The sequence below is a fragment of the Rhipicephalus sanguineus genome, chromosome 1, assembly GCF_013339695.2.
Source record: "Rhipicephalus sanguineus isolate Rsan-2018 chromosome 1, BIME_Rsan_1.4, whole genome shotgun sequence".
NCBI lineage: Eukaryota > Metazoa > Arthropoda > Arachnida > Ixodida > Ixodidae > Rhipicephalus > Rhipicephalus sanguineus.
Window position 1 is genome coordinate 216,608,580 of NC_051176.1, and position 26,081 is coordinate 216,634,660.

Here is a 26,081-nt window from a genome sequence, read left to right on the forward strand (position 1 = left end):
CACTAACGTTTCTGAGTTGCAGAAGTTTTAGATGCGAAGCAGCTCTTTGACTCACGTGTGTAACGCCGTACGTTACATGCGTCCGTACGAATGCGCCGCAACGCGTTCCCCTCGCCGTAGGTGTTGGAGCGTTGCCAAGTAGGTCACGCCACAGCTTTGCGTTGACGTCACGCTTCCCTCGCAAGCTTCCCTCGCAGGTGCGCTCTGATGTCACTCTCTCCCTCACCCGCAGCATGCTCGCCGTAGCGCCCGCAGCTACCGGCTGCTCCGCCCGCTCGCAACACCCCTGAACGTGTCACTTCTCTCTCGCTTCACCCGTGGTAGTCAAGGCGAAACGCGCGCCTGCTCCGGTCCAGCGCCCGTGTCTCGACTCTGAAGAAACAACGACTACGAAGTCTTGCCAAACGCTTTAATGAAACTTACACGAAACTCAACCCGCCTTCCGTGTCTTTGCGTTTCAAACAAACGTTTACTCGAGTAAACGCTACACCGAGTTTCGCTTCAAACCGTTCTTCCAGCACCCGCGTCGACGCCCGTTTCAACCGGGTCAACGCCGTGCTCACCGCTGCTGCTTCGCATCCCATCAGGGTTCCCTTCGGGGAGATGGTCCAAGTTTTGTTTTTCTCGTAGAAGGAAAATAGTTAAATAAGCGCAGGTTAGTGAATAAATCGCTAACGTACACTTTACGCCAGCATATAAGTAGAACATGAAAGGTCACTGCAGGACTATGTGCTCTCTGTATACACGATGCGTCACAAAAAATGTCGCCACCAGCGTTGTTGCTGTTGTACACCCGTTCAGTGATCCGGTATCGCGTAAACGGTAGCCTCGTTTACGGACAAGGTAAAACTCCACAGAGGTATTTGCGCCATCGTGCGGAGACTTCTTATCGCCGTTCTTGTAATTAGATAGTGACAAGCAGAGCAGCGACTCCCTTCAATTACAAAAGCGGCAAGCAAAAACCGCTGACAGCGCAGCGTACAAAAATCTGTCATGTTAAGCAGCTAAAACAACTCCAATAAGTTGTTTCAGAATGAAGCCAATATACTTTGAGCAAGAAATACAAAGAAATATTTGAGATGTTTCATTCGAATGAGACAAAGTTGGTCTTCAGAAATTTCCAAGCAAACATTTTGTGCATATAGGCGACTGCTGCATCACATAGCTCTATAACAAAAAAAAGCTGTGAATGTATTGAAGTATATTAAGATACAAATGGAAAGTATTGCATCGGATAATTTCGGTAGTATCATGTATCTGTATGCAAACTGCTTGTTCCCCTAATATTTTGTACCGTATCATGATACAATCGCAAAGTTTCTTGGCCCAGCCTTGCTAGTTAGCAAGCGAAGAAGACAGAGAAGCGAACGATGTAATCAGAGAAACCTGGAAACTTCACCGTCATTGTACACAGTATGGGGATTCGTGCACCCGCAAAAACGCCAGATGTTGTGCAGTGCCACCTGGTCTTTTCGATGGACATGTCTGATGTTATAACTATAGTCGGATACAATTTTAGAAGTCAGCGCCATTTCCTTCTCAAAGGCGGATGAACACAAGCCTGCACCAATGGGCGCGCGCTCGGGACTGACGTCATGAGCGGGACGGCCGGTGGCTCCGCCTTCGGAGAACATCGGTGCGTGCATGAGCGCGACTATTTCTTTAGTCGCGGAGGCGATCGACTGCCGCGCTTCGGTCGTATGGGCGGGGCCACTCCTGACTTCTTAAGGTGTATCCGAAACGAGGCCGCGCGTTCGATCCCGGCCCCTTGGCCGCATTCCGAAGGCGCATAGTGCCAAACTTTCTGTGTGATGCACGTAAAAGAATCTCAGATGGTGAAAATAAATCCGGAGTGTGCTCCGGATTCATTTTGATGTGGTTAGCAAGCGCGCCGTCTACTACAATACACGCCTGATAATCACATGATGATTTTGGGCTGTAGGTTCTCGCTTTTCGCGCCATCGATCTTTTACAAAGCGTTCAGAGATGATGCCCCGCGATTCTGCATGAGTCATCATGCGCACACGTGTATTGCAATGTTTGCCGTTATCAGGAAACACCTCAAACGCGTTTCCCGTGTTTGACTGGAAATAAACAGGACACCTTGGTCACTGTCTCAAATGCACGACGATTTTCTCTTTGTAAACTCGTCAGAAATTTGGCTCATTTTTAATGCTTATTTTTTATCATGTCAGGATCTTTTTCCAGTTTTTTTTTTTTCCAAAATTGCATACGTTCTTCTACAACACGTAGTATTAGCCAATTTTCCTAGAATCTTGGAAATAATTCTACATAATCACGAGCACCGAATCACGAGCCCCCGCTCCGCACCGCCTATCTACACTGCCAATAGAGAGCACCGTGCGAGAGGGAATGTGTGAAAGATATAAGGCACGTTTGTGAGGTGTCCGGCGTCTGCCTAACTAGCTTAGTTGGTTTCGCGTCGGGCGCTAACCGTCGCGGCCGCCGCGTCGTGGGTTCGATTCACAGCGGCGGATCTGTTTGTTTCTTGGTCTTCTTTCACACCCGTTGGCGTCCATTTTATGAACGTCATATCCGGTAACGGAAGTACTTGGTGGACCCCGGCATAAAACACTTTCGTGTAAAAAAAAGAAGGGTAGAGAGAAGGATAATAGTAACATGCAACACATATCAGCCCGTTCTTTACCGCTTGATGCTGATGTGATCAGGGTTCTGCCCAGAGGACCGGAGCCAGCCAGAGTCCCGGGGAGATGTCGAGGAGAGAAGCCCGGAGCTGTTAACAGTAACGTTTGTTAAATTATTTACAGGTAGCGTGTTGCTACATGATGGGGTTAGCATCATGGAAGCTCTCGAGCTTCTGGGAGCTTGTGAGAGCTTGTCGGGAGCGCATCGGCGCTCGCATTTTATGTCCCGGCCTTCCCAGGGTTCCCTGTAGGAAAAAACAATGGAGGCCAGGACAGTCCAATGAAAATTTCCATCTTCACCTCCGTCCCCAAAAGGGGAAGGTGAAACGCCGCCTCCCTCCCAACCCACGAAAGGAGAAAGAGGCACGTCCAGTTCGTCCCATGGCGAGGGAAAAACACTGCCCACCGCGCACTACACGGCACAGCACGAAGACGTTGAGTCTTACGTGGAAGTCAATTTCGTAGACTGTTGCAGTGATGGGTATGCGGCGCCAGGCAGACCACGAATTGTGGAAACAGCGGCACCAAGGCGCCACGGAGAACGTGGGAAATGCATCCGCAGACGGTTCCCAGACGCTGGGCCCTTTTTCCGGGGCACCTTGACGACAAAGCAAGCCCCCTCGACGGCCAACAACTCTTCCTAATCTGTCAGTCGGTCAGGCGTGCCCAAAGGGTTTTACGAGGGGCGCAGACAACCTGAGATAATTAGACGAACGACTTTCGCGTTGTCGCCGCTCTTGGTGCATCTCTGGAACCGCTGACCCGGAAGAAATCAGGGTAGTCTTAGCCGCAACGTCTCATGCGTCAAAGCGGCGCCAAGCCAGGCAGGCCGATCATAACAACCCGCAAAAACGCCAGTTGTTGTGCAGTGCCACCTGGTCTTTTCGATGGACATGTCTGATGTTATAACTACAGTCGGATGCAATTTTAGAAGTCATGCGCCATTTCCTTCTCAAAGGCGGATGAACACAAGCCTGCACCAATGGGCGCGCGCGCGGGACTGACGTCATGAGCGGGACGGCCGGTGGCTCCGCCTTCGGAGAACATCGGTGCGTGCATGAGCACGGCCGGTCTGGAGGCGCGCGCTCGCTCCCTTCCTTACGGCCTAAGCAGCCGCCGGGAGTACAATGGAACTTTTTCTACACAGTCACGTCGGGGCGCTCCGCGTGAGGGCGTCGCGAGCCAACCCCCCCAAAGCGCGTTGCGGCCGCTTGCGCTTCGTATTGTAAACTAGCTGTTCCCGGCCTGTTTCTCGTGCTAATTACTTATTCCGGCTGTTGGAAGCGGTGAAGAAAGTACACGTGCGTGTCGGGGCAGTCTGCCTTTCTCGGCACTTGGCAAAATAAGACGCACACGCAGCGCTACTACCAACAACAATCTTTATTTTTTAAGACCCGACCACCTTATATTCGATGGAGGCGAAAATGCTTCAGGCCCGTGTGCTTAGATTTAGGTGCATGTTAGAGAACCCCAGGTGGTCGAAATTTCCTGAGAGCTCCACTACGGCGTCCTTCATAACCATATCCTGGTATTGGTATGACCGTGCTGATGCAGATATCACCGAGTGCGTCCTTGAGCTCAGTTTCTACAATGAGACGGCTAATCTCATCCTTATGGCGAGCCAGCGAGATAGGATTGACTTTGTAAGCATGATCGGCGCGACTAGAAGTATGACGTGGCGGTAAAATATGTGATCGTCACTACAGTGTTTTACCAGCAGTGCTTTTTTTCAGTTCTTCATGCGCAATATATTGTTGCAGTACGAAGGATAACATTCCGTTTCCCATTGAAAGGATTCTCTGAAAGTTTTTTTAATGTTTCATCTTCGTCCCTGGCGTGCATTTTCTCATCTGAATATATTTCTCATGTCTTCACATGCGCAATGAAGACTGCATCTGGACTCGCGTGGGCTTGGGATTCTGTATGTATGCAAGGACTCAGCGTAGTGTGGTGCGACTTGGGCTTTTATTCTGTTTTTGTGTAGCTTAGTGCTTGTCTGAGGCTATATTAGTGCGTGCTGTTTCATGTAATTCTTTGTGTTTTTTCTATTTTGAACAATGTATTATGTTGTTATTATTATTATTATTATTATAATTATTATTATTATTATTATTATTATTATTATTATTATTATTATTATTATTATTATTATTATTATTATTATTATTATTCCTGCTACTGTGTTTGCGACTCAAAGCTACTTGCGGAAAACACTGGCCGTGGCCATATTGCAGTGACTTTCAGCTTTATGAAGGATTTATTTCAATATTAAAGCACGAATTATGATGCCTTCAACAAAAAATGTGCAATGTTATTATTTCAAGTACAGCGACGACCGGCATGTGCATTTGAAATAAACGTTTCTTAAAGCATTTTTTACCAAAGAATAAGTTTTGCGTCATTTCTTACGCCGGTTGGTGACGGATCATGCGGCCGAGCCTTCCCAATGCGACGCACGATCGCAAATGCGCGCGAAATGCAATATTTATCATCTTACTTATTCTCGAAGTTACAGAAAACTAAAAAAATGCTTTATTATAGCCGCGTCGATGCTCTGCTGACCAACAGAAGCGGGCGCATGAGCGCCCTGCGCCACGCCTTCTGAAGATCGGGATTTAGCAGAGTCACCATTTATACTTGCTACCATGTTTCTATCACATTGGTACCATGCATACCATATAGAGTAACTTCAGAAAGGGCCATGCCTAAGTCTGAAGCCAAGCATTCCCTGCGCGCGCTAGCCTCCGCAACGGCCGGGAGCGGGTTGGCTCGGAGCGCCCCCACGAAGTTGCGGCCATAGATAGAAACAGCCCTCCCTGCTCACGGCCGGGCGCGTGCTGTCTAGCCCGGCCGTGCCCTGCTCAGGCCGTAAAGGAAGGAGCGAGCGCGCGCCTCCAGACCGGCCGTGGCATGAGCGCGACTATTTTTCTTTAGTCGCGGAGGCGATCGGCTGCCGCGTTTCGGTCGTATGGGCGGGGCCACTCCTGACTTCTTAAGTTGTATCCGAAACGAGGCCGCGTGTTCGATCCCGGTCCCTTGGCCGCATTCCGAAGGCGCATAGTGCCAAACTTTGTGTGATGCACGTAAAAGAATCTCAGATGGTGAAAATAAATCCGGAGTGTGCTCCGGATTCATTTTGATGTGGTTAGCAGGCGCGCCGTGTACTACAATACACGCCTGATAATCACATGATGATTTTGGGCTGTAGGTTCTCGCTTTTCGCGCCATCGATCTTTTACAAAGCGTTCAGAGATGATGCCCCGCGATTCTGCATGAGTCATCATGCGCACACGTGTATTGCAATGTTTGCCGTTATCAGGAAACACCTCAAAAGCGTTTCCCGTGTTTGAATGGAAATAAACAGGACACCTTGGTCACTGTCCCAAATGCACGACGATTTTCTCTTTGTAAACTCGTCAGAAATTTGGCTCATTTTTAATGCTTATTTTTTATCATGTCAGGATCTTTTTCCAGTTTTTTTTTTTCAAATTGCATACGTTCTTCTACAACACGTAGTATTAGCCAATTTTCCTAGAATCTTGGAAATAATTCTACATAATCACGAGCACCGAAACAGAAACTGAACTGCGACGCACCCCACGGCTGTGTTGAAAAAGCCAGTGATACAGGTCGCCAGGATCTTAAAATAAATAAATAAATAAATAAATAAATAAATAAATAAATAAATAAATAAATAAATAAATAAATAAATAAATTAAACAGGCTACCCGCAAGCAAACAAGGAAAAAAAAAGAAGGTAGAGAGAAGGATAATAGTAACATGCAACACATATCAGCCCGTTCTTTACCGCTTGATGCACATACGCGCTTGAAAGTCCATCGACCAGTTCGCGTATCTACGTATATGTTACAGCCATGCCCATTTACTCAACATACTTTACTCACGTTGTTAATTGGATATCGGAATTCCTAACTAACCGATACCAATCCGTTGTAGTCACGAGAAACACTGCGCTTTAGCGCGCGTCAAATTGGGAGTGCCTCAGGGATCTGTGCTGGGACCGATTCTATTTCTAATTTACATTAATGATAAAGCTAATTTTATGACTTCCACGGTAAGGTTATTCGCCGACGACTGTGTGATATATAGAAAGATGACTAACAGTGAAGATGCTAATAACGTGCGGAATTATCTTAATGTGTTAAGTAAATGGTGCCAGGACTGGCAGATGGAAGTCAACGTGAACAAAACAAAGGTCGTTTCATTTACTACAAAACTAAACCCAATAACTAATCACTACACATTTAATGAGAAACCAGTTGAAAATGTATCCAATTTTAAGTATTTGGGAGTTCACTTAACGAGTGACTTATCATGGAACATACACATTGACACTATCACTAGCAACGCTTATAAGACACTCGAATTCATCAGACGTAACTTAGATTTCGCCAATTCTGCTACTAAGTTTTTAGCTTACAATACACTAGTGCGCTCTAAACTTGACTATGCTTCCCAAATATGGAGCCCTCACCAGGCTTACCACATAAATAAAATAGTCTCTCTTCAAAACAAAAGTGCCCGTTTCGTAACAAAGAATTACTCTCGAACTTCATAAATGAAACTAAAATGTCTCTAAAGTTGCCGTCTTTGCAGTCACGCAGACTGTTCTCCCTTCTGTCTCTCTTTCACAATCTCTACCATCACGATTCGCAACTGTCTGCACTTACTAATCCTGCCCATCGAATATTCGCTCGTCTGGACCACGAATTCAAATTAGAACCCTTATTTGCCCGAACAAATCTGTTTTTATATTCACCATTACTTCTTGATGTTAACCATTGGAATCAACTTCCTAACAATATTGTCTGTATAAATAAACAGAGAAAAATTCACTCACAAATTAAAGCTTCATCTTGGTGTTTGAATGATCTCGTATAACAGACTCAGATGTACATGAGTGATTTATCTAGCTTGCTGTATAACTCGGTCACTTGATTACTCTTTAGAAGAGAAACCTTCAGCCTCGTTTGTTCTTGTGTACGCTTTCCTTTTTAGTGCAGTTTTGTCTTTATAATTACTTTTCTACGATTTTTTATTATTTATACGATGTTATTGGTTTTTTTCAAACCTTTTATTACTTTATTGTTAGTGTTGGTTTTATGTATGTATGCTACTACCTCCCCCCACCCCTCCTATGTAATGCCCTCGGGCCTATAGGGTACATGAATAAATAAATGAATATGTTTCATATTCTGTCACACCGCCTTCGCTAAAACACACCTTTCTCTCATTACTCTTAATTATATTTATCCTCATGCGCTGACAATGATGCCATCGCCGTTCTCATTGTTGATGTTCCTCTGGTCGGAAAAAATTCTCTGCACTAAAGAAAGCAGCCGACGAAACTTAAAAAACAAACAAACAAAAAAAACATGGCTGATCCCTCCATCATAGGAATCGGTATAACATGAAAGTGAAACGTATCTTCACAGAAGTAGTTGACTTTTTAGTGTGCATTGATAGATGAGATAGAGATAAACATTTTAATGAAGCTGGAGATGTTTGCCTGGCTGTTCGCCTGACATGCTACACCAGGTGCTGGGTGACGATTATGATATATACAGTGATAACCACATAACACATACAGTCACACAAGTTTACAAAGTTTCGTTCAGACTCGTGGCCCGCAAGAAATTCAACAGCGCTTTCGTGGCACGTAGCGCACAGGTGCTGCTTTGCCATGGGCCCAGAACATGTCGCAACTCTAAGCACGATCCCCGTTGAAGATGCAAGGCTGCCTTCAGAGACTGTCTCTCTGATGCGTATCGCTTGCATTCACAAAGAACATGATGTAGATGAGAGCTTGTAAAGAATGTCTATTGGTGTTTGGCAGCTATAGCACCAGAAGAAGAACAGCGCACAAAAAAAAAATCTAGACAAAAAAGAGAGGGAAGACACACAGTAGCGCTGCGCTGTGTGTCTTGCCTCTCTTTTTGTCTACGTTTTTTTTGTGTGTGTGTCTGCGCTGTTTTTCGTAAAAAATTAAAACTCACCAACTCGCCCGACCTGCCATTTTGTAGCTATCGCCATTTGACGTGGATGCATCCGCGCTGGTGCTAGGGTGGCTAGAATTGGCCATTCTAGCCACCCTACTGGTGCCTTATAGTGACATATTTCCATCCCGACGACTAACGCCCATGATCATGATTTAACCCTTGTGGTATTTCTTGCGAATAAACAAACACTCGCCAAAGTTTCAACGAAAAAGAATTTATGACGTTTCGAGACCACTACGGGTCTCTTGTTCACATACAAGCGTAAGAAGTTGGGCCGTGCCTTTATATACGTAGTAGATGGCGCAATGATCTGGTGTAAGTATCGGGTAGTTTGTCCCTCCCGAAAAGAAGAAGCTATATTTTCACCTCTTGTGCCAGAACGGGTCTGCCCCAGCAATATACGGTGTACCGAAGATACACAAGCTCCATACACCTCTACGTCCAATTGTTGACTTTACGCGATCCCCGCCCCAGAAGTTATCAAACTATCTGCATCAGGTGTTACGACCACTCGTCGGGCACACTTCTTCTTTCGTGAAAGATTCGGCACATTTTGTCGAAAAAGAAATTTCCTTGGACGACGATGACCGGTTGGTTTCATTCGACGTGAAATCGATGTTCACGTCAGTACCTGTAGATTTCGCTGTGGAATGTTGCAGACAAGTGCTCCAGAAAGATAAGTCCCTACCTTCCAGAACGCCGTTCGAGGTTGAAGATCTCTGTCATCTTCTGCATTTCTGTCTTAATAACACTTACTTTGTGTTCAATGGGAACTATTACAGACAAGTTTTTGGAACAGCCATGGGCGGCGGGCGCTTCCGTTTCTGTGACGTGTGCAAACCTGGCCTTGGAATTCATCGAGAGCAAAGCTTTGGCTACTTTCGAGCGCCCTCCAAAGACTTTCCTTCGGTACGTAGACGACTGCTTCTGCGCAATGCACAACTCAGAAGTGCAACCGTTTCTGGACGACCTGAACTCTATGGAACGGTCTATTGAATTCACGGTAGACGAAGAGAACAACGGACGAATTGCCTTCCTCGACGTCCTTGTTCAGCGCTCTTTCGGCGGTTGTTCTACAACAGTGCATAGAAAGCCCACACATTCGGGCAGGTACCTCAGCTTTGCCTCGGCGTATCCCATTGGCCACAAACGCTCTGTGGCGGCATCCCTCTTCAAGCGTGCGCTCCTTTTTTGCTCAGACGATTCAGCGCCAGGGCGGGAATACGCTAAAGTAAAACATGACCTCACAGGCAATGGCTACCCTCACCAACTACTACGTCAGCAGGAACTCCGCTCCAGAGAACCTCCTGGAAACAAACCAAGCGATCGCAAGAAAACTGCACCCATTCCATATGCTCCCGGCGTAAGCGAAACCCTTGCAAGAATTTTCAAGAGCTATGACGTGCAAGTCGCACACATGCCCTCGCACAAATTAAGAAGCTAGCTGGTCCGCGTTAAAAATCCATTGGAACGTGAACGCTACCCTGGAGTGGTATATAAGATAGCATGTCAAGACTGCCGCGCATCTTACATAGGAGAATCAGGCAACTTTTATCAGGCCTTCTTTTATCCAGCCGACGCCTCATACACTTAATCATACTTTTAATCCAGTCGACGCCTCATACACTTAATCGGACACATGGAAATCTGCCCGATACTTATACCAGATCATTGCGCCATCTACTACGCATATAAAGGCACGGCCCAACTTCTTACGCTTGTGTGGGAACAAGAGACCCGTAGTGGTCTCGAAACGTCATAAATTCTTTTTCGTTGCAACTCTGGCGAGTGTTTGTTTATTCGCAAGAAATGTATGCCCCTCGCCAGACGGTGTTCCGTCGAACCCTTGACTATAAAAACCCTTGTGGTATAGCTGAAGTTGTTAACATATACCTGGACACAGCATATCGTGAATCCCGCACAAAGATGGCATCAACAAGCACATAAACACTGGTACACGATATGCAAGGTCTGTATACACTACCACACTTCAGGAACGCGGGAGGCAGAGGTTCGCAGCAGAGCTCGGCCAGTATCGAAAATATACGTTTGTACGCGACTGCTCCACATCTTTGAGTTTCATTTTATTCCTTTTTTGTGTGTGTTCTGTCATGCGAGTGTTCGCTAGCCACATGAAGGGGCCTCCTCCTTGTTTATGTGCTGCTGAGATCGGCGAGCCGCGAGGCGCCGGGGCACACCAAGTTTCCTCGAATGCGTGGAATTGGGTCCTCGCCGGCTGCCCAGACCCTCCGACGTCGTGGAACCATTTGTGTGCGTGCGTGTGTGTGTGTGTGTGTGTGTGTGTGTGTGTATGCGTGTTTGTGTCAACGTGCGCGTTTGTGTGCTCAGATCTGTGGCCGTGAAAACGAGAGCGAAAAGCGCGGGAAGGACGAGACAGACGGAGAAGCGCGAGCGACAAGAAGAGTCTGCGAAGTGCGAGCGATTTGAACGGTTGTGCGTTTGAGCGGTGCGATTAGAGCGATTGTGCGTTGTTAGCGGTGCGATTTCAGCGGATGTGCGTATGAGATTTTGTGTTATGAGTTTTGCGTTTTAAATAAATTTTTTATAATTAAATGTAAACTTCTTTTTTTCCCTTTTCAACCGTGCGTCGTGCGTTGCGTTTTCTATTGTATATTTTACGGCCATCCTTGACGCTAACACTATCTTAGATACTCTTTGGGTGTCTTGTGTCTGTATCGCGATACGTCTCGCAAGACGTGTATCAGTATCTGTATTTACGATACATATGAAATAATGTATCGTGTATCTTAGGATACAAGATACTGCAATCGCAACACCACCTTGCGAAACAATAATCGTAGGCTGAACTCCGCTTCCCAAGATGATACAAGATGCCACGAAGCCACCTGAATAGGATAGTGACATTCTTTTATCCTTCCGCCAGAGTCCTCCAGCGAGGGCAGGCGACGAGGTATGCGCGCCCTTATTTTTGCAGCGGAGTCACGTGGTGATGCTCGCGCCGTGTCGACAAAATCAAGCATGCAAACGTCTACGCCCAGCTCACCTTTTGTTTTTTCGATTTTTTTTTCTTTTTAGCTGTGTCAGTACCATAACACTTGTTCTTATCCACTGTCCTATGCCGCGTGCTCCAATGCTTGCGGCGTCTATTGCGCAAATTGTGATGCCGCTGTCGTTATCGAAGTTTCTCTTGCATGGTGCTTCATTACGAAGTCCGAAGAATGCAAGAATTGGGGTGCCTTGTGCCTCGTGGCTTTCACACATCTACGATTTGAAGGATCCCATGGATGTAAGGTCGATTTAGATGCGATAAGATTGGTTTATATTCAAATAAAATTCGGACAACTGTAACACCACCGTTACCGATGCTAGATCTAATAAAGAAAGTATTTACCTACCAGAAAATATTTTGGGCTACTTTTTTTTCATCCTGCTATACCTATTCAAATAGTTTTTAAAATTATGATGTGATGGCTAGCACAAGTGATTTCCTAGCTGTCTTTCTTTTGCATCTGACGAATTACCTATACGTCTCTATACTGTTTTTAGGTGCTTGTTTGCCAAGCTTCTTATGCTCGCGCCTTGTCCATGCACTGCGTGACCGCCGGCGGCACACACCACGCTCGGCGCAGCTGCGCTCTCTCCGGTGATTTCAAGAATGCTCACTAGATGGCGCGCCGCCGCTCAAGGCGGGACACACCACGCTCGGTTAGGTGACTGCTCGAGGGCCGCACCTCTCGTTTGGCTCGTTTCCTTTCTCTTCGCCGGGAGCTCGCTAAGTGAACACTCTTCGTTGCCGCTCCGCAGCATGAACGGCAGCAGCGCGACGGGCTCGCAACGCAGCAGCAGCTCGGGAAGATCTCGCGTTGCCAATAACCAGCCAACACATGATGTCACGTTACTCTCTCCGATGCGTATCGTACGACTGCAAACGTCCCACCACCATCAGGGGCACCTGTATCGATGTTGCCTTCTCGACCTTTCCATTGCGTCCCATCATCGATGATCCCTTGGCAACATACTTTACTGATCATAAAGCAATAATCTTTAAAGGGAAACGAGTCCCCAAGCTCATCGAGGGACGCCCTTCTTGTACTTTGTAAAAGAACATCTCTTGTGTATATGTAATGCATATAGTTCATCCATCATAAAGCAATCATCTTTAAAGGGAAACCAGTCCCCGAACTCACCGAGGGAGAGAGAGAGACATAACTTTATTTGTGTCCTTGCTGGGATCAAGGGAGGCGGACTCATCGAGGGACGCCCTTCTTGAACTTGGTAAAACAACATCTCTTGTGTGTGTATAATGTTTATAGTTAATCGAAATGTATATATACTTCATCAAAATGTATATAGTGCATCCAACCGTAAATTAATAAACATTGTGGATGTAATGCATATATAACAACGTTGTCACGTCTATATATGATGGAATGTGTACGGAGCATTCGCGGGTTACCCGATCATCTCCGAGCAAGCTCCTCTAACATCATTCACTTCGTGGATATGGCGGTGATTTTTTGTTGTTGTTGTTGTTTTCAGTCTGGTTATTGCAATATGTGTTTAAATGCGAAGCATTTCTTTGCGAACCTTTGGCACTTTGAGCATTTCTATCTATCTATCTATCTAGCCGCCTAGGTCTGGGTGCTCTTGTGATCGCCTTATTATCTTGGTGTAGACCAAAATTAGCATGAGAGGTGAGAGGGTTTGACGAATATGACTGTCTGGTCACGACATGAATAACGTGAAAATCCTGTCGCGTACGTCGTCAAACCCCTTCCTCCAGACACGTGTGGCACATACCCGTTTACCACGGGCAGCGGTGTACGGGTATGCGCCACAGGTGATTAGACAGATTTAGTTGGGTGTCCGCAGCCACGTGCGTACGCAACGCGCGAGATCACGCGTACGTAGCAAAGCGCGTCTCACTGAACAGCTATAGTTGCACGGACGGAAAAGTTGAAAAGTGTATTCCAGCGTTGCACTCTCTGGAGCTGCATGTTACCATACGCCAGCTTCTGAAACCGCCACCTCGGCCGGGAGGGGTCGGCGCGCGTTCGTGCGCCGCGTCTCTCTTCTAGCGCGGCCGTGCTGCTACGAAGTCGACACAGTTACCCATTGTGCACGCGAATAGTCACGTCGAATTGTTCACTAGTGGGTCACGGATTTACAGGATTGCAATGCAAGCAAGCGTTCTATGGAATCGTGACCTTCTGTCGGTTTTGTCTTGGGGAGAAATAGATGATATTCTGCTAAGCAATGAGGAACGACGACTGCTGATAGGAGGCAGCTATTTCGACGACCTCGAAGACGAGCTGAGGCGCAAAAGCGAACGGGAGCTGTTCAGGTACCGGTCCCGCCACGGCCTCCTGGACATTGAACGGATTGACGTTGAACTTTTTAAGCTGCAGTTCAGGTTCGAGAAAGAAGATTTCGGCGAACTAGCAAGTGCTCTTTTAGTGCCGCAAGCAGTGGTCAGTGCGCAGAATGTGACTGTTCCTGGGCAAACTGCTTTGTGCCTCACTCTTCGACGCCTCGCCTACCCAAACAGATGGTGCGATTTGGAGAACATTTTTGGTCTGCATGCCTCCGTCATGTCTTCTGTGGCCTCAAAAATGTTTTGCCACATCACCAGTAACTTCGGTCATCTGCTGGACGACTGCAACATCCACAGTTGGTTATCGCGCCGCTGCCTCGGCACGCTTGCAGAAGTAAGTTTACTTTGACACTTTTTACTAACACAGTAGTAACGAAATCGAGTCGAAATGCGCACGTGCATTGTCTCACATATCCTGTGGACTAATCTAATGTAACACTGACATACGAAAACATTGTTTCATAAACACAGTGTCCGGTTCGTAGTCTGTTGTTCCCGTGTTCTGTTTAGCACAGCCTAAAAAACACGACCGAACAGGAACTTGTCGTGTTTCGTGTGAAAAAGACTTGCTCCTTCACGATTACGGAATCGATACCGAAAGCGGCGAGTCAGTAAATATAAAATTTTCAAAATCCAGTGCTTAGATGACCTTGCATATTTTAGAACAGCAATTGTTAGCCATATCGACACACGTTATGTGAGCTACAGATTTGTTAGAAAATGTATAGCTTGTGAATGCAGAGGAAGCAAATTGAAAAGCCTTTTTCGCACTTATTTTTCTGCAGGCTGTGGCAAGGAAAGGAGCGCCTCTTCGCAACTGTTGGGCGTTTATCGACGGAACGGCTCGACCTATTTGCAGACCGAAACGAAACCAAGAACAGTACTACTCGGGGCACAAGAGATGCCACTGTGTAAAATATCAGTCTGTCATGTGCCCGAACGGCATAATTTGCCAACTGGATGGACCTTACCCCGGAAGACGACATGATGCAGGCGAGGAAGGATTTTCTTTTACAGAAGAAAAAAAGTATTACACTGTGTAGTACTTGCACAGGCATTATGAGAGTGCTATCACCCCTGCAACAATCACCCCTCTTGAGTCATGCCACTTCATTGTGATTCTTATTTTGTCGCAACGAATTGCATGCCTCACCTTTCGTGTCCTGCCTCATTAGATTACCTGTTACATTTTTTGCCACATTCTCACAGATTATCTGTTACATTTTTTGTCACATTCTCACATACTGTGTAAGTATTACTCAAGACGAACCTTTCACAAGAAGACAGCGCTTTAAAGGAGATCCGTAAGCCATTAGACAGCTTGAGTTACTCTGTGCTCGTCCAATAAGAATAACAATTGATGCATTTCTATTTTTCAGGAATTCTTGAGAGCAGCGGACTATACTCGAAGCTCGAGCGGCTTGTAAAAGACGACGACTTCGTGATGTACGGGAACCCGGCGTATCCCCTGCTGCCGCTCATAATGAAACCATATGGCGGGAACACCCTTACACCAGCACAGCAGGTCTTCAACCGTGGGATGAGCTCTGTTCGCCAAGCCGTTGAGTGGGGCTTTGGGAAAATAGTTGGCGAATTCGCGTTTCTGGATTTTAAAAAAAATCAGAAGCTTTTATGGCAGCAGTTAGCCCAAATGTACAAAGCTGCCACAATTCTGGAACTGCCACACATGTATGTATGGCAGCCAGGTTTCAGAGTATTTTGACTTGCAGCCACCTTCTTTGCGTGAATACTTGAAGCAAAGGAGCCCGTAATTTCGCAGCACATGCACATTATTTATTTTAAAGCAAACTGGTAAGCGTGCGAAGCTGTCCCGACCGAAGGTGTAGAGTATATTATGCGAATTTTTTCCATTGTATTTATGTCCTCAAAGTTTTCGTTTACTTGACTGTAAGACCAGTTTTTGCGCGTAATAAATGGCGTAACAGTACTGCTTTTTCGTTTCATGATTCATCAAATGTGGCACATTTGCACTCGCAAGGTGGAATTAGGTGACCAGGCTGCTGCGTCCAGTATTTACACAGCCTTGCAAATTAACTTGAGAATCATACCAACGTACGTCTCTGTGTGAAATTCCCCGGTTTGTTAGTGTACATTCTATGAGGAATCAATGCAAAAAAAAAAAGCAGCTGTGTTGCTTGCACATGCTTCCCAATGCACCATGGGAAACAGCACTACTACCATTTATGCAGCCGAACTCTAAAGTATTTCGTTCATGTTTTTTACATGTGAACAAGATTGCATGTCACAGGTGCAATAAATGTTCTATGAGCAGAAAATGAACGCAAAGTGTTATTTTATTCTGGCCAACAACTTTTCAACTACATTGGTAAGCGACTGTTGCTGAACTGCGGCAAGTGCACGTTCTTCGGCTCGCTCTTTTCTGTCGCGCTCGCGTTCTTCAGCTCGCATTCTTCGCTCCTCAGCCCATTGCTCTGCAATCTCCCTTCTTGTGTCATCAAGCACTGCAACAAGGCGACCCTCATTAGCACTATCTCCTTCTCCCAGGCCAGCCGTTCTTCCTCAAGCGCTAGACGCCTTGACTCGAGGGCGAAGTCTTTTTCTTTCAGCAGCAGGTGGTGCCTCAGTCTTTTTTTCGAGGAAGGCATAATTCGTGTCCCTGGCATTGCGCCTTCTAGCTGCGATGTAAAAAAAAAAAAGAAACGTCCACATACGCTACTATTACATCAAACATGTTGGGAGCACATGAACATTGGTAAACACCGAACAAGAGGAACAAGCGTACACTTTACTGTCATTTAAATGCAAATTGGAAGAAAAATATAGGACTTCATTATTTTTAGGGGCTAATTAAGTCACAGAAAATCGCATACCACGTGATGCACCATTTCCTGTAGTAGGATTGGACGTTGAAGCAGTGGCCTCAACGTTGTCAGCCGCGGTTCCTCCTGTTTGGTTGGCCCGGGCAGGTGTGTCGGTGACAACGGAGGGGGTTGCAGGCACCTCAGGGACTATGGTAGGCGGCTCGTGCATGTTTTCAATTGATGTGATGTCACCGTGATCGTCGCATGAAGCCGTTCCTTCAAGAATGTGCGTTGCGCTGTCTTCCATATCAGTACCTGCACATACAATGAAAATAACCGTCCCAGAGGGACACGAGAAACGAATTGCACCAGGTAGGTTGATAACGTCACATGTGCGTAATAGGCTAAACATGCAGCGCAGCGAAACGTCGCTAGAAAAAATACTTCAGCGCACGGAAACAGCTAGGCAAATTGACAAAAAGGACGTTGACAAATTCACTCACAGGGACCTTCACCGGTGCTTTCTGCAAAGTACATCTCAGCAGCATCATCTCTAGCAAGTGCCGCCGATTTTCTTGATGCCGTGGTTGAGCCGTTGTGAACAGGGGCTTTCGAATCTGGACGAACGCTCGGCATGTTGGCCCTTCGGGGAGCCCGAACCGTCACTCCACTTTCACGAGCCAGGTCCAGGATCTCTAGCAACAGCGCTTCGCGCTCACCATACTCTTCCTCAGTACCCGACCTGAAAACCGGAAACCCAAGAAACCGCATTAGCGACTTTCACAAACACATTTCGCGCACTTAGCCGACACTCACCTGCGGATGGCAACGCGATCTCTTGCGGCGAACCGTTCCAGCAGCCGGTATGTTCGCTCCCGCACTGTTCGATTTGTGAAAGGCATGTTTGTTAAATCCTGCATTTTCGATGCGATACTCGTGCACTCCCTGTGGTCACGGAAAGGGTTCGCGTTTCTCACATACGACAGCATCTCCAGGTCAATTGCGGGGTTGAACTGAACCCGATTACTTGTGCCGCCACCACACCTCACACGAGACACTCCGGCCGTAGCCATACTGAAAAATGCGCTCGCGAGGAGACGTGACAAGACGCGAGAACAAGCACAGCCCGCAGAGCCCACAAGCGACGCTACGCAGCTTTTGAAAACCTACGGACGCCCGCAAGAAACCGTGCGTTGTTTTGCGTACTGGGCATGCGCACTGACGCCTTCGCGCGTTTCTGGTGTACGCAGAGCTGCTGCGGACGCCCACTGTAGACGTGACAGGGCGCGAGAACATGCACAGCCCGCAGAGCCCGCAACAGACGCTACAGAGCATTTTTTTTTCAGAACCTACGGACGCCCGCAAGAAAACGTGCGTTGTGCTGCGTACTGGGCATGCGCACTTACACCTCGGCGCGTTTCCTGCGTACGCAGGGCTGCTACGTACGCCCAACTAAATCTGTCTATTGACACTTTATATTGTCACGGGGTCGTGACGTCGACGAAGGTAGCAGTCGGCGTGTCCAAGATCAACCTTTTTTATTTGGCCGAACTTGTGGCCGGAAAACGAAAAGTCAAACTACAGCAATACACACTTTATCCTGACCGCGGCGAACAGAGCGTCGGCCATCGATAAACTGCACATCGCTGGGATGCGCCGTCTTTTATAAATCGTGCATGGAACTTTCCAGCCTTATCACTGGTGGTCGCGCAAGCTCTGGAATAATCTTGACTATTCCCGTCATGTGCGCAATCTTAACAAAATGATCCTACAATCTGGAATCTTCCCAGACATTCTGGCGCGCTTTGCGCAAGGCAGCAGCTACACGTGCAATGGGCCGGTAACAGAAAACATAGAAAGGAGCGTGTGTGGCATTATCTAACCGGGAAGGGCGAGAACAGACACTGGTAACTTAAATGCGAGAGCGTTAAGAAAAACCGACATCGGCAGCGTTGACCCGACGAAATGAAAGAATCAAAATTAGGATCCCAGCAGGAATCGAACCCAAGCATTCTGCGTGGCAATCAGGTATTCTACCACAGAGCCACGCCAGGTCTTTAAACTAGTTTGGAAAAACAGCCTGTACAGGCGTAATGTCAGTGCAACGTCAGTTGTGGTTGTGGTGGTGGCTATCTAATTTTACAAGAAAGCAATAAACACTACATATGTACTCTACAGGCGTCATATCAGATTAACGTCTGTGGTTCCAGTGTTGGCTCCGCTTTTATAGCTGTCTAATAAACATTACATTTGTACTCCTATGATTCAGCAAGCTATATTGAAGCATTACTCGACCCCGGAGGAATGCATTAACGAAAGTTACGTATGATATTCACGTCATCGCATCGTAAAGTGCACTTAGTCCGCCAGAACGACGCAGTGTCCTCTTCATTTCTTACGAGGCTGGGCGATGGCCTCATGCTGACCGAGGCCGATGCGAGATTGACTGACAGCCGCTTTGTAGAATAGGCTACGTAGGCCACATACGCCCAGGTAGTCTACGAATACGGCAAGCGCATCCACTGATGTTGGTCTACGTACCTCGATGGGCTATGCCTCACCAACACGAAGGGTGATTTCAGGTTCCGACATGCCGCCGGCTCTATCGACAGACAATTTGTCCACTAAATGACCAAGGCAGCCACGATTTCCAACAGCTGTACTATACCTCATACTTCACTATACATGGACCCCTCGTCGCCGCGATCACGACCGGATCCGATAACAAGTCATGACCAGCTGCTGCTGCTCACTGAACACGGTGATGATGACCTCGTTCAAAAACTGCCAAGAACCTCTTCCACACATGCACATGGGTTCGTGAAACGTGCGTGCCTTCTCCATCATAAGGGACAAGTATAAGCACTGCATATCAGCTTACCGCTTCTGGTATTGGTAATACCCACGTTGCCGTTGGCAGCGTTACCCAACTGTAAACAACTGGTTATATAACACATATGGAGCTCTTCAACATATATGTGTACGTATAAAATTAAAATTTATACAAATCTTTAGCGTCATTTTGTAACGTTTCGCTCAGTAAAAAAAAAAAAAAATTACGCCACATTTACCTTCCCGCCGCATGCTTCGCATATAACATCGACTCCCAGGGTACGTGGGATCTGCCGATTTTTTTTCTTACGTTTATGTGTCTATGTCATTTCTACTATTGTTTACACATTTACGTTTCTCTTTAGCGATTTTGAGGACAAATATATAATAACCTGGGCGGACCTAGAGTGTTCAGAACCGAAAATTCTGCTTACAACTTAGTACAATAGCGAAATGAGTCTGCATTCTAATAATGGAAATTATTAGGAGCCATCTTGACAATGTAAGGAAGGTGATTCAAGAAACATTGTTATACCAAATGCGCGTTTTTCTCACGAGCGTCCCAAAGAGCGCTTTATGGCTATTATCGATGGACACTGAATTTTCTATCGTCTTACTTTGCAACAGCGACTCCCATCAATTACAAAAGCGACAAGCAAAAACCGCTGCCAGTGAAGTGTATAAAGAGCTGTCATGTTAATCAGCTGAAGCAACACCAATAAGTTGTTTTGGAATGAAACGAATAAAGCTCGAGCAAGAAATACAACACTTTTGAGATACTGGCAGGCATTTCATTCAAGTGAAACAAAACTGGTCGCAGTTACGAAATTTTCAAGCAAACATTTTCATGCATAGGCATCTGCTGCTGTATTATATAGATCTGTAATAATCGTATCAGCAGAGTCCTTGTATCAGATACATTAAGTGCAGTAATATCTTGAATCTGTATCTCAAATACTCTAGCCCGAGTACCTTGTATCGTATCGCAAAACAATTTCACAGTATCTTTGCCCAGCCCTGGTTAGATCTCCATCATGATGCGGATCGCTACCATGATGGCATTTTGTCAGAGCATGAAGCAGGATGTGAGGTTGTATGTACGTACGCAAACATTCTTGCGTATGCTATTTTTAAAACTGCCGAATATTACGTACGCCATAGGTCTTGTATCCACTCATGTCCACTAAAGCACGGTTGCATAGTTTGATGCCCACACAACTGTTTGTTTCTGTATCACTGTCGTCCTCACCTTTAAGAGATGAAGGTTTTTTTTTTTTTTTTTTGCACGCCAACTTTCTTGTCGTGAAAGCGTAATCAAGACATTAATTAGCCAACTTTGCCTTGATAAGGTGAGAGTCCTACAATAAGTGACTTAAGTATATTAAGGCTAAAGCCTTAGATGCCTCATCAAGCGCGAAAATTGACCGTCGGCGTCGACCGTCGTCCCGCCGCGGCATCGGCGCCAACACGAGTGATGCAAAAAATCACCACGTGATGACGTAACAATATGACGTAGTCATGACGGCACAGATCGCCACAATTTAGGGCACACCGTGACGTCACTTCCACGTCACATCATGAGGTCATCAGATGACATCGTCACTTGGTCATAGGTTAATGTGATCACGGAGGCAGTGCAAAACCACGTTAGGTGCATAAAGCTTTCGGAAGGGGGCGGGGAACGATCAATGGATCGACTGGGAAGAAAAAGAAGAAGATGGCTTTCGCCTTCGAGTCGTCTTAGGCGAATGCATAAGGGACCCTGTGAGTTTTTATATTTGTCCTTCTGCTCTTGCTGACCTGCAGCAAAAGGGTATACGTAAAGCACTGTTCTGATATTTTAACGCCCTTACACACTCCAACGCACCTCATTATGCCTGGTAAAACCCCTTGGTGACAACCAATGAGGAAATGGCAAAAATGTGTGAGTGTCCCCGTTTGAGTGCGCCAAGACAAGAACTTTCGTGTGCGCTAGACAAACTTGATAATCGTCCTTTGTCGGAACAAACGCTTTTGGGGCCTTGGCCGAGTCCGTCGTCAGCACAGAAGGCTTCGAAAGCATTATTGCGATTATTGCGAACAACTGGTCTTAGAGACAGACTCTAAGCAGTGTCGTATTCTCCTTTCCTTTTTTTTTCTCTTTTTTCCTTTTCTTGATGTCTCTTATTTTTGTAACATCTCTCTTCTATAATCTTTTATCCCCCTTACCCCTTCCCCCAGCACAGGGTAGCCAGCCGGTCTAAGAACTGGCTGGCTCCCTGTCGTTCCACTCGTTCCTTCCTTCCTTCCTTCCATCCATCCTTCCTTCCTTCCTTACCAGCCACTAGCAACATTTCCGTTGTATAGTCGCATTCAAGAATCTTCAAGATGAGATATTCCCGCAAGTTCTATGACCGCGACAATGTGAATCAGCTAATAACAGACATGGACTGTACATCACGCCAGGCGAGCTACTTTAAGCACTGAATAATACCTTTATTTTGAAGGGAAACGATGTGCAGAAAAAGGGACCATGATGACAGTGTATAAAAAGACAGTGTATGTGCATATTTGTTACACAGCACATATGACGTTTAATTGACTGTTACTTATTTCAATGATACATATACATATTTCACATCATCTTTTTCTCGCTGTGTGGCCGATATCCTGCGCAGGTGCGTGCCAATTTACGATAGAGTGACCCAAGTCAACAAAGCGAAGGTCTCACGAGACCCTTATCCCCAGACAAACCAGCGACAGGATTATCACCCCGAATTGTGTGACACTAGAATACCGGAATAATGCGGTTTGCATATCTTCTTACCTTTCGTGTATCGAAAGCAGGCACATATCGTATACTGATCGTATTGATGGAATGAAAGAAAGGAGAATACGTGAAATCTATCGTGTACGCACCATACCACGTCTAATTTGCTTCAAGGGCATAAATATGCGGCTGTAACGTTGTTGGCCCCCTCGCATGGACCGTCGATCAAACTATCGCTTATCAGGGACGACGGCGCTTCCTTGCCGTGTTAGGCCGTCAAAAATGCTGACTGGGAAGGCGATGCTTAGAGTCGCGGCCGCTCATTTCGCAACTGTCCGCACGCCGGTTGTTTCGATCGAACCACGTTTGAGAGCGCTGCAGTACGGTAGCGCACGAGCGCAGTCACGTCGTTTTATAAGCGTTCAGTGGTTTTATTTCATATTTCGCGAGCTTTCTTTAACCACCGGGAAAGATCACCACACAGCATGTACGCTGCCACAAAAAAAAAAAAAAAAAAATGATCTGGGAATGCCGTGTACAACGTAACGAAACGCACTTGGCCCTAAAGTGAATATTAAAAGTTTTGCATAACTGATCTTAGTTAATTCGCTAATTAAGCACAATATGAAAATACCCTAACGGGTGCCACATGACGGCAATCCATATGTCGTTGGGTTCATTCAGTTGCGGTTAACTTTTTTTTAAATATTTGGTTCTAGTTACGTGAAACGTACCTGCATATCGCTGAAGTTACTACTGGAGTTGCTGCTGCGCACCTACATCGATATATGACAAATTTTCGTTCCAGTAATGAGACCGAGTTCGTTGAGGCGTACAATTTTTTCTTTTGCAGGCCTACAGTAATAGGGTCGTTTTGACCAAATTTCAAATTGAGCCACAAAAGTCGTAAGTACGGTACGCTGAAGTTTTAAATCGCGCACGATCTGCATGTTTTCACACTGATCAAAATTTGGCTAACCGCCAAGTTTAATTGCTTTATCATTTAGAGCACGTCCGTCTTTTCTTCGTTACGACATCTCACCAGTCACACAAGGCTGACAGCAACTATGGCGGAGATTGTCCGAGGAGGTGCAAACTTACCCTGAAACGTCAGCCGACAGCAGTCGATGGCGCAGTTACCGCAACTGTCTGAAACTCAGCGACGACAGCCAAAGAACTACATCGGTGCCGCGTTCAAAACCTGCAACTTGGCACCGACCGAAAACCAAGTGGTCCTCACCGAAAGGTAGAGTGGCGGCACAATAGTGACGACGTGAAATCCAATCCGAAACTAAGCGTGATTGGCTCCCGAGATATGACGCCGGATGAATGAACTTCCCGTATGAAAGGATGAGAGCAGCAGTTCTCCTCCGTAAAACGGATCTTCGCCTTCGCAACCTCCTCTCACCGTTTTTTCTTTATTTGTTGTTGCTTTCGGGACCGCCTTCTCGAACGATCGTGTGTCCGCACAGTGCAGATACGTTCACGCTCTCCTGATATATCGACCACCTTTTTCGACCGTCCAACGTCCCGCGTTACATGTTATTTATTTATTTATTTATTTATTTATTTATTTATTTATTTATTTATTTATTTATTCATTCATTTACCTCTCGAAATTGTGTCTGGACGGACTTTGCTTCGCCGTTCATTTGCTTATATTTGTGGGTCAGCCAAAATGGACGAATATGTGGCACACGACCTCCTCTAAAGGTCGTGATGTGGCATCGCGAAGTCATTTGTTTAATTAATAAAGGAGTAAATGCTTGACAATATAGCAAAGTTTCGTGCCATTTTGAGCCGTGCTTTGTGCCTCCAAGTACTTTTCTTTTGCTTACGCCTCTTAATGTGTGACCTCAGGACATCTGTTCCAATTGGTTCACTGTGAAAGCACAATGTGGCACAATGTGTTACAGGGCCGTCTGTACAACTAGCATACACATACTGAAAGAAATAATGCACATTGTATACACTTTTTTTTTTCTCGGTATACGTGTTGTGCAGACGGCGCTCTAGCACATTGTGCCAACGTCGCCATAGGCTGCTCTCGGGCGTCCATACTTCCCATTGGGCCCGCCAAGCAAGCTCACATTGTAACGCGAATTCATTACTCGTCGCCCTGTCATCAACGCGACAAGACTTTCGAGCACTCACGAGCCACTGACATACATCTCGCATCTTGCCGCTGCCTGTGACGAGTGTCAGCTGCGAGGGCGACCACATGCTCAGCGGCGAAGTGGCAACAAAAAGAAATGCAGGGTGCGTTCGGAGGGCCAAATTCAAAAATTATTTTCTTCCTTAAAACAAAAAATGATTTGATTAGACTTTCTTCATTTCTTAACAATGAAGTCTTCTGTCAAATGCCGCATAACAAGGATTTTTACTTGGACCGCATCAGTATGAAAAATACGGTCAAACATGCGACAAATCGCCTAATTTCTCTAATTTCACAATTTTTTTCGGGAAGATTTGACGTCTATTTTAACCCTAAACATTTTTGTACTAAAGTACACTTTCCTGAAAGTCATACTAACATTAAGATTGGTTAGAGAGAGCACGAGATAGCTCAAGAAAAAATCACGAACTTTGAAGACTTTTGCAGTTTTTGAAGATACGTAGCTTGTAGTGAAACACAAAAATTTCGGAATTAATAAGTAGAACAACTAAACAGAACCTCTGTCATAGCGCAAGCGCAGTTACAAAGCTCAACACACAAAAATATATTTTATAAACATTTTTCTATTAGGCACAGTTTAACAAATACAAGCGAACTTCGAGGGGACGCCATGATCGTCAAAATTTTTTTTCGAGCAAAAATGTTTTGCCACAGTACTCTGTGGCACAAGAAAAAGGCACACATTTTATCAGCAAAATCTGCGATGTGCGAGCGCCACGTCTGGGACACTTGGCATGGAATGACCCACATACATACATACATACATACATACATACATACATACATACATACATACATACATACATACATACATACATATATATATATATATCAATGCCGGGCGTTGAAGTCACAAACAAACATATGCGAAACACACGAGACAAGCGAGTTGAGCGAGTCACCGGCGCTAGCGGAGCGCCTCCTAAATAATTCGTAAATCATTCATAGGCCTTTTAGATGTTGCTCGGTCTTGATTGTGATCAAAACTACACCGTTTGATTGTACCTAGATACTGTAATCGCCGGAGCTTGTTTGTTCTTCTAAAGTAACCTCGTTATTACCTCTCCCAGTGGCGTAAATCCAGAAAAATTACGAGGGGGGACACACCTCGTGCGATGGCGGTCATTTTGTTTTTACAAAAATGCTTTTCCTTCCTCTACTGTTCCTTCCTTCCTTCCAGCCATTTTATTCGGTTTAAACTATGAAAGACAAATGCTAGCATTTTTTTGTGTGTGTGATAACGCGTAATGGTACAGCTATTCTTTCTCCCTTCTCCATTTCCCATCGTGTAAACCTAGTTAGAAAAGGCCTCCCACGATTTGCCTCAGGAAACTTCCTTGTAAAGCAATTTTATGCTCACCGGCAATTTTTATTAAAATAACACAATCACTGTCTAGCAATCACATTTATATTTACTTGTGAATGGCTTCCAACAGATCGTCGACGTAAATAAAGGCTAGATGATCGGGGATCCATTGTTATCCATTTCAAACTTCAGC

General features: G+C 45.9%; 1 protein-coding gene across 1 annotated transcript in view; it reads left to right on the forward strand.

Annotated features, from left to right (window-relative positions):
• The window catches only part of LOC125757166 (uncharacterized), a 32,958-nt gene extending 17,144 nt beyond the window's left edge, over positions 1 to 15,814 (forward strand). Inside the window, 5 exon segments of the mRNA XM_049412443.1 lie at positions 9,469 to 9,796; positions 13,839 to 14,350; positions 14,802 to 15,035; positions 15,422 to 15,716; positions 15,718 to 15,814. Coding sequence (XP_049268400.1) covers positions 9,469 to 9,796; positions 13,839 to 14,350; positions 14,802 to 15,035; positions 15,422 to 15,716; positions 15,718 to 15,814 — 1,466 coding nt within the window.
• The last annotated feature ends 10,267 nt before the right edge of the window (positions 15,815 to 26,081 follow it).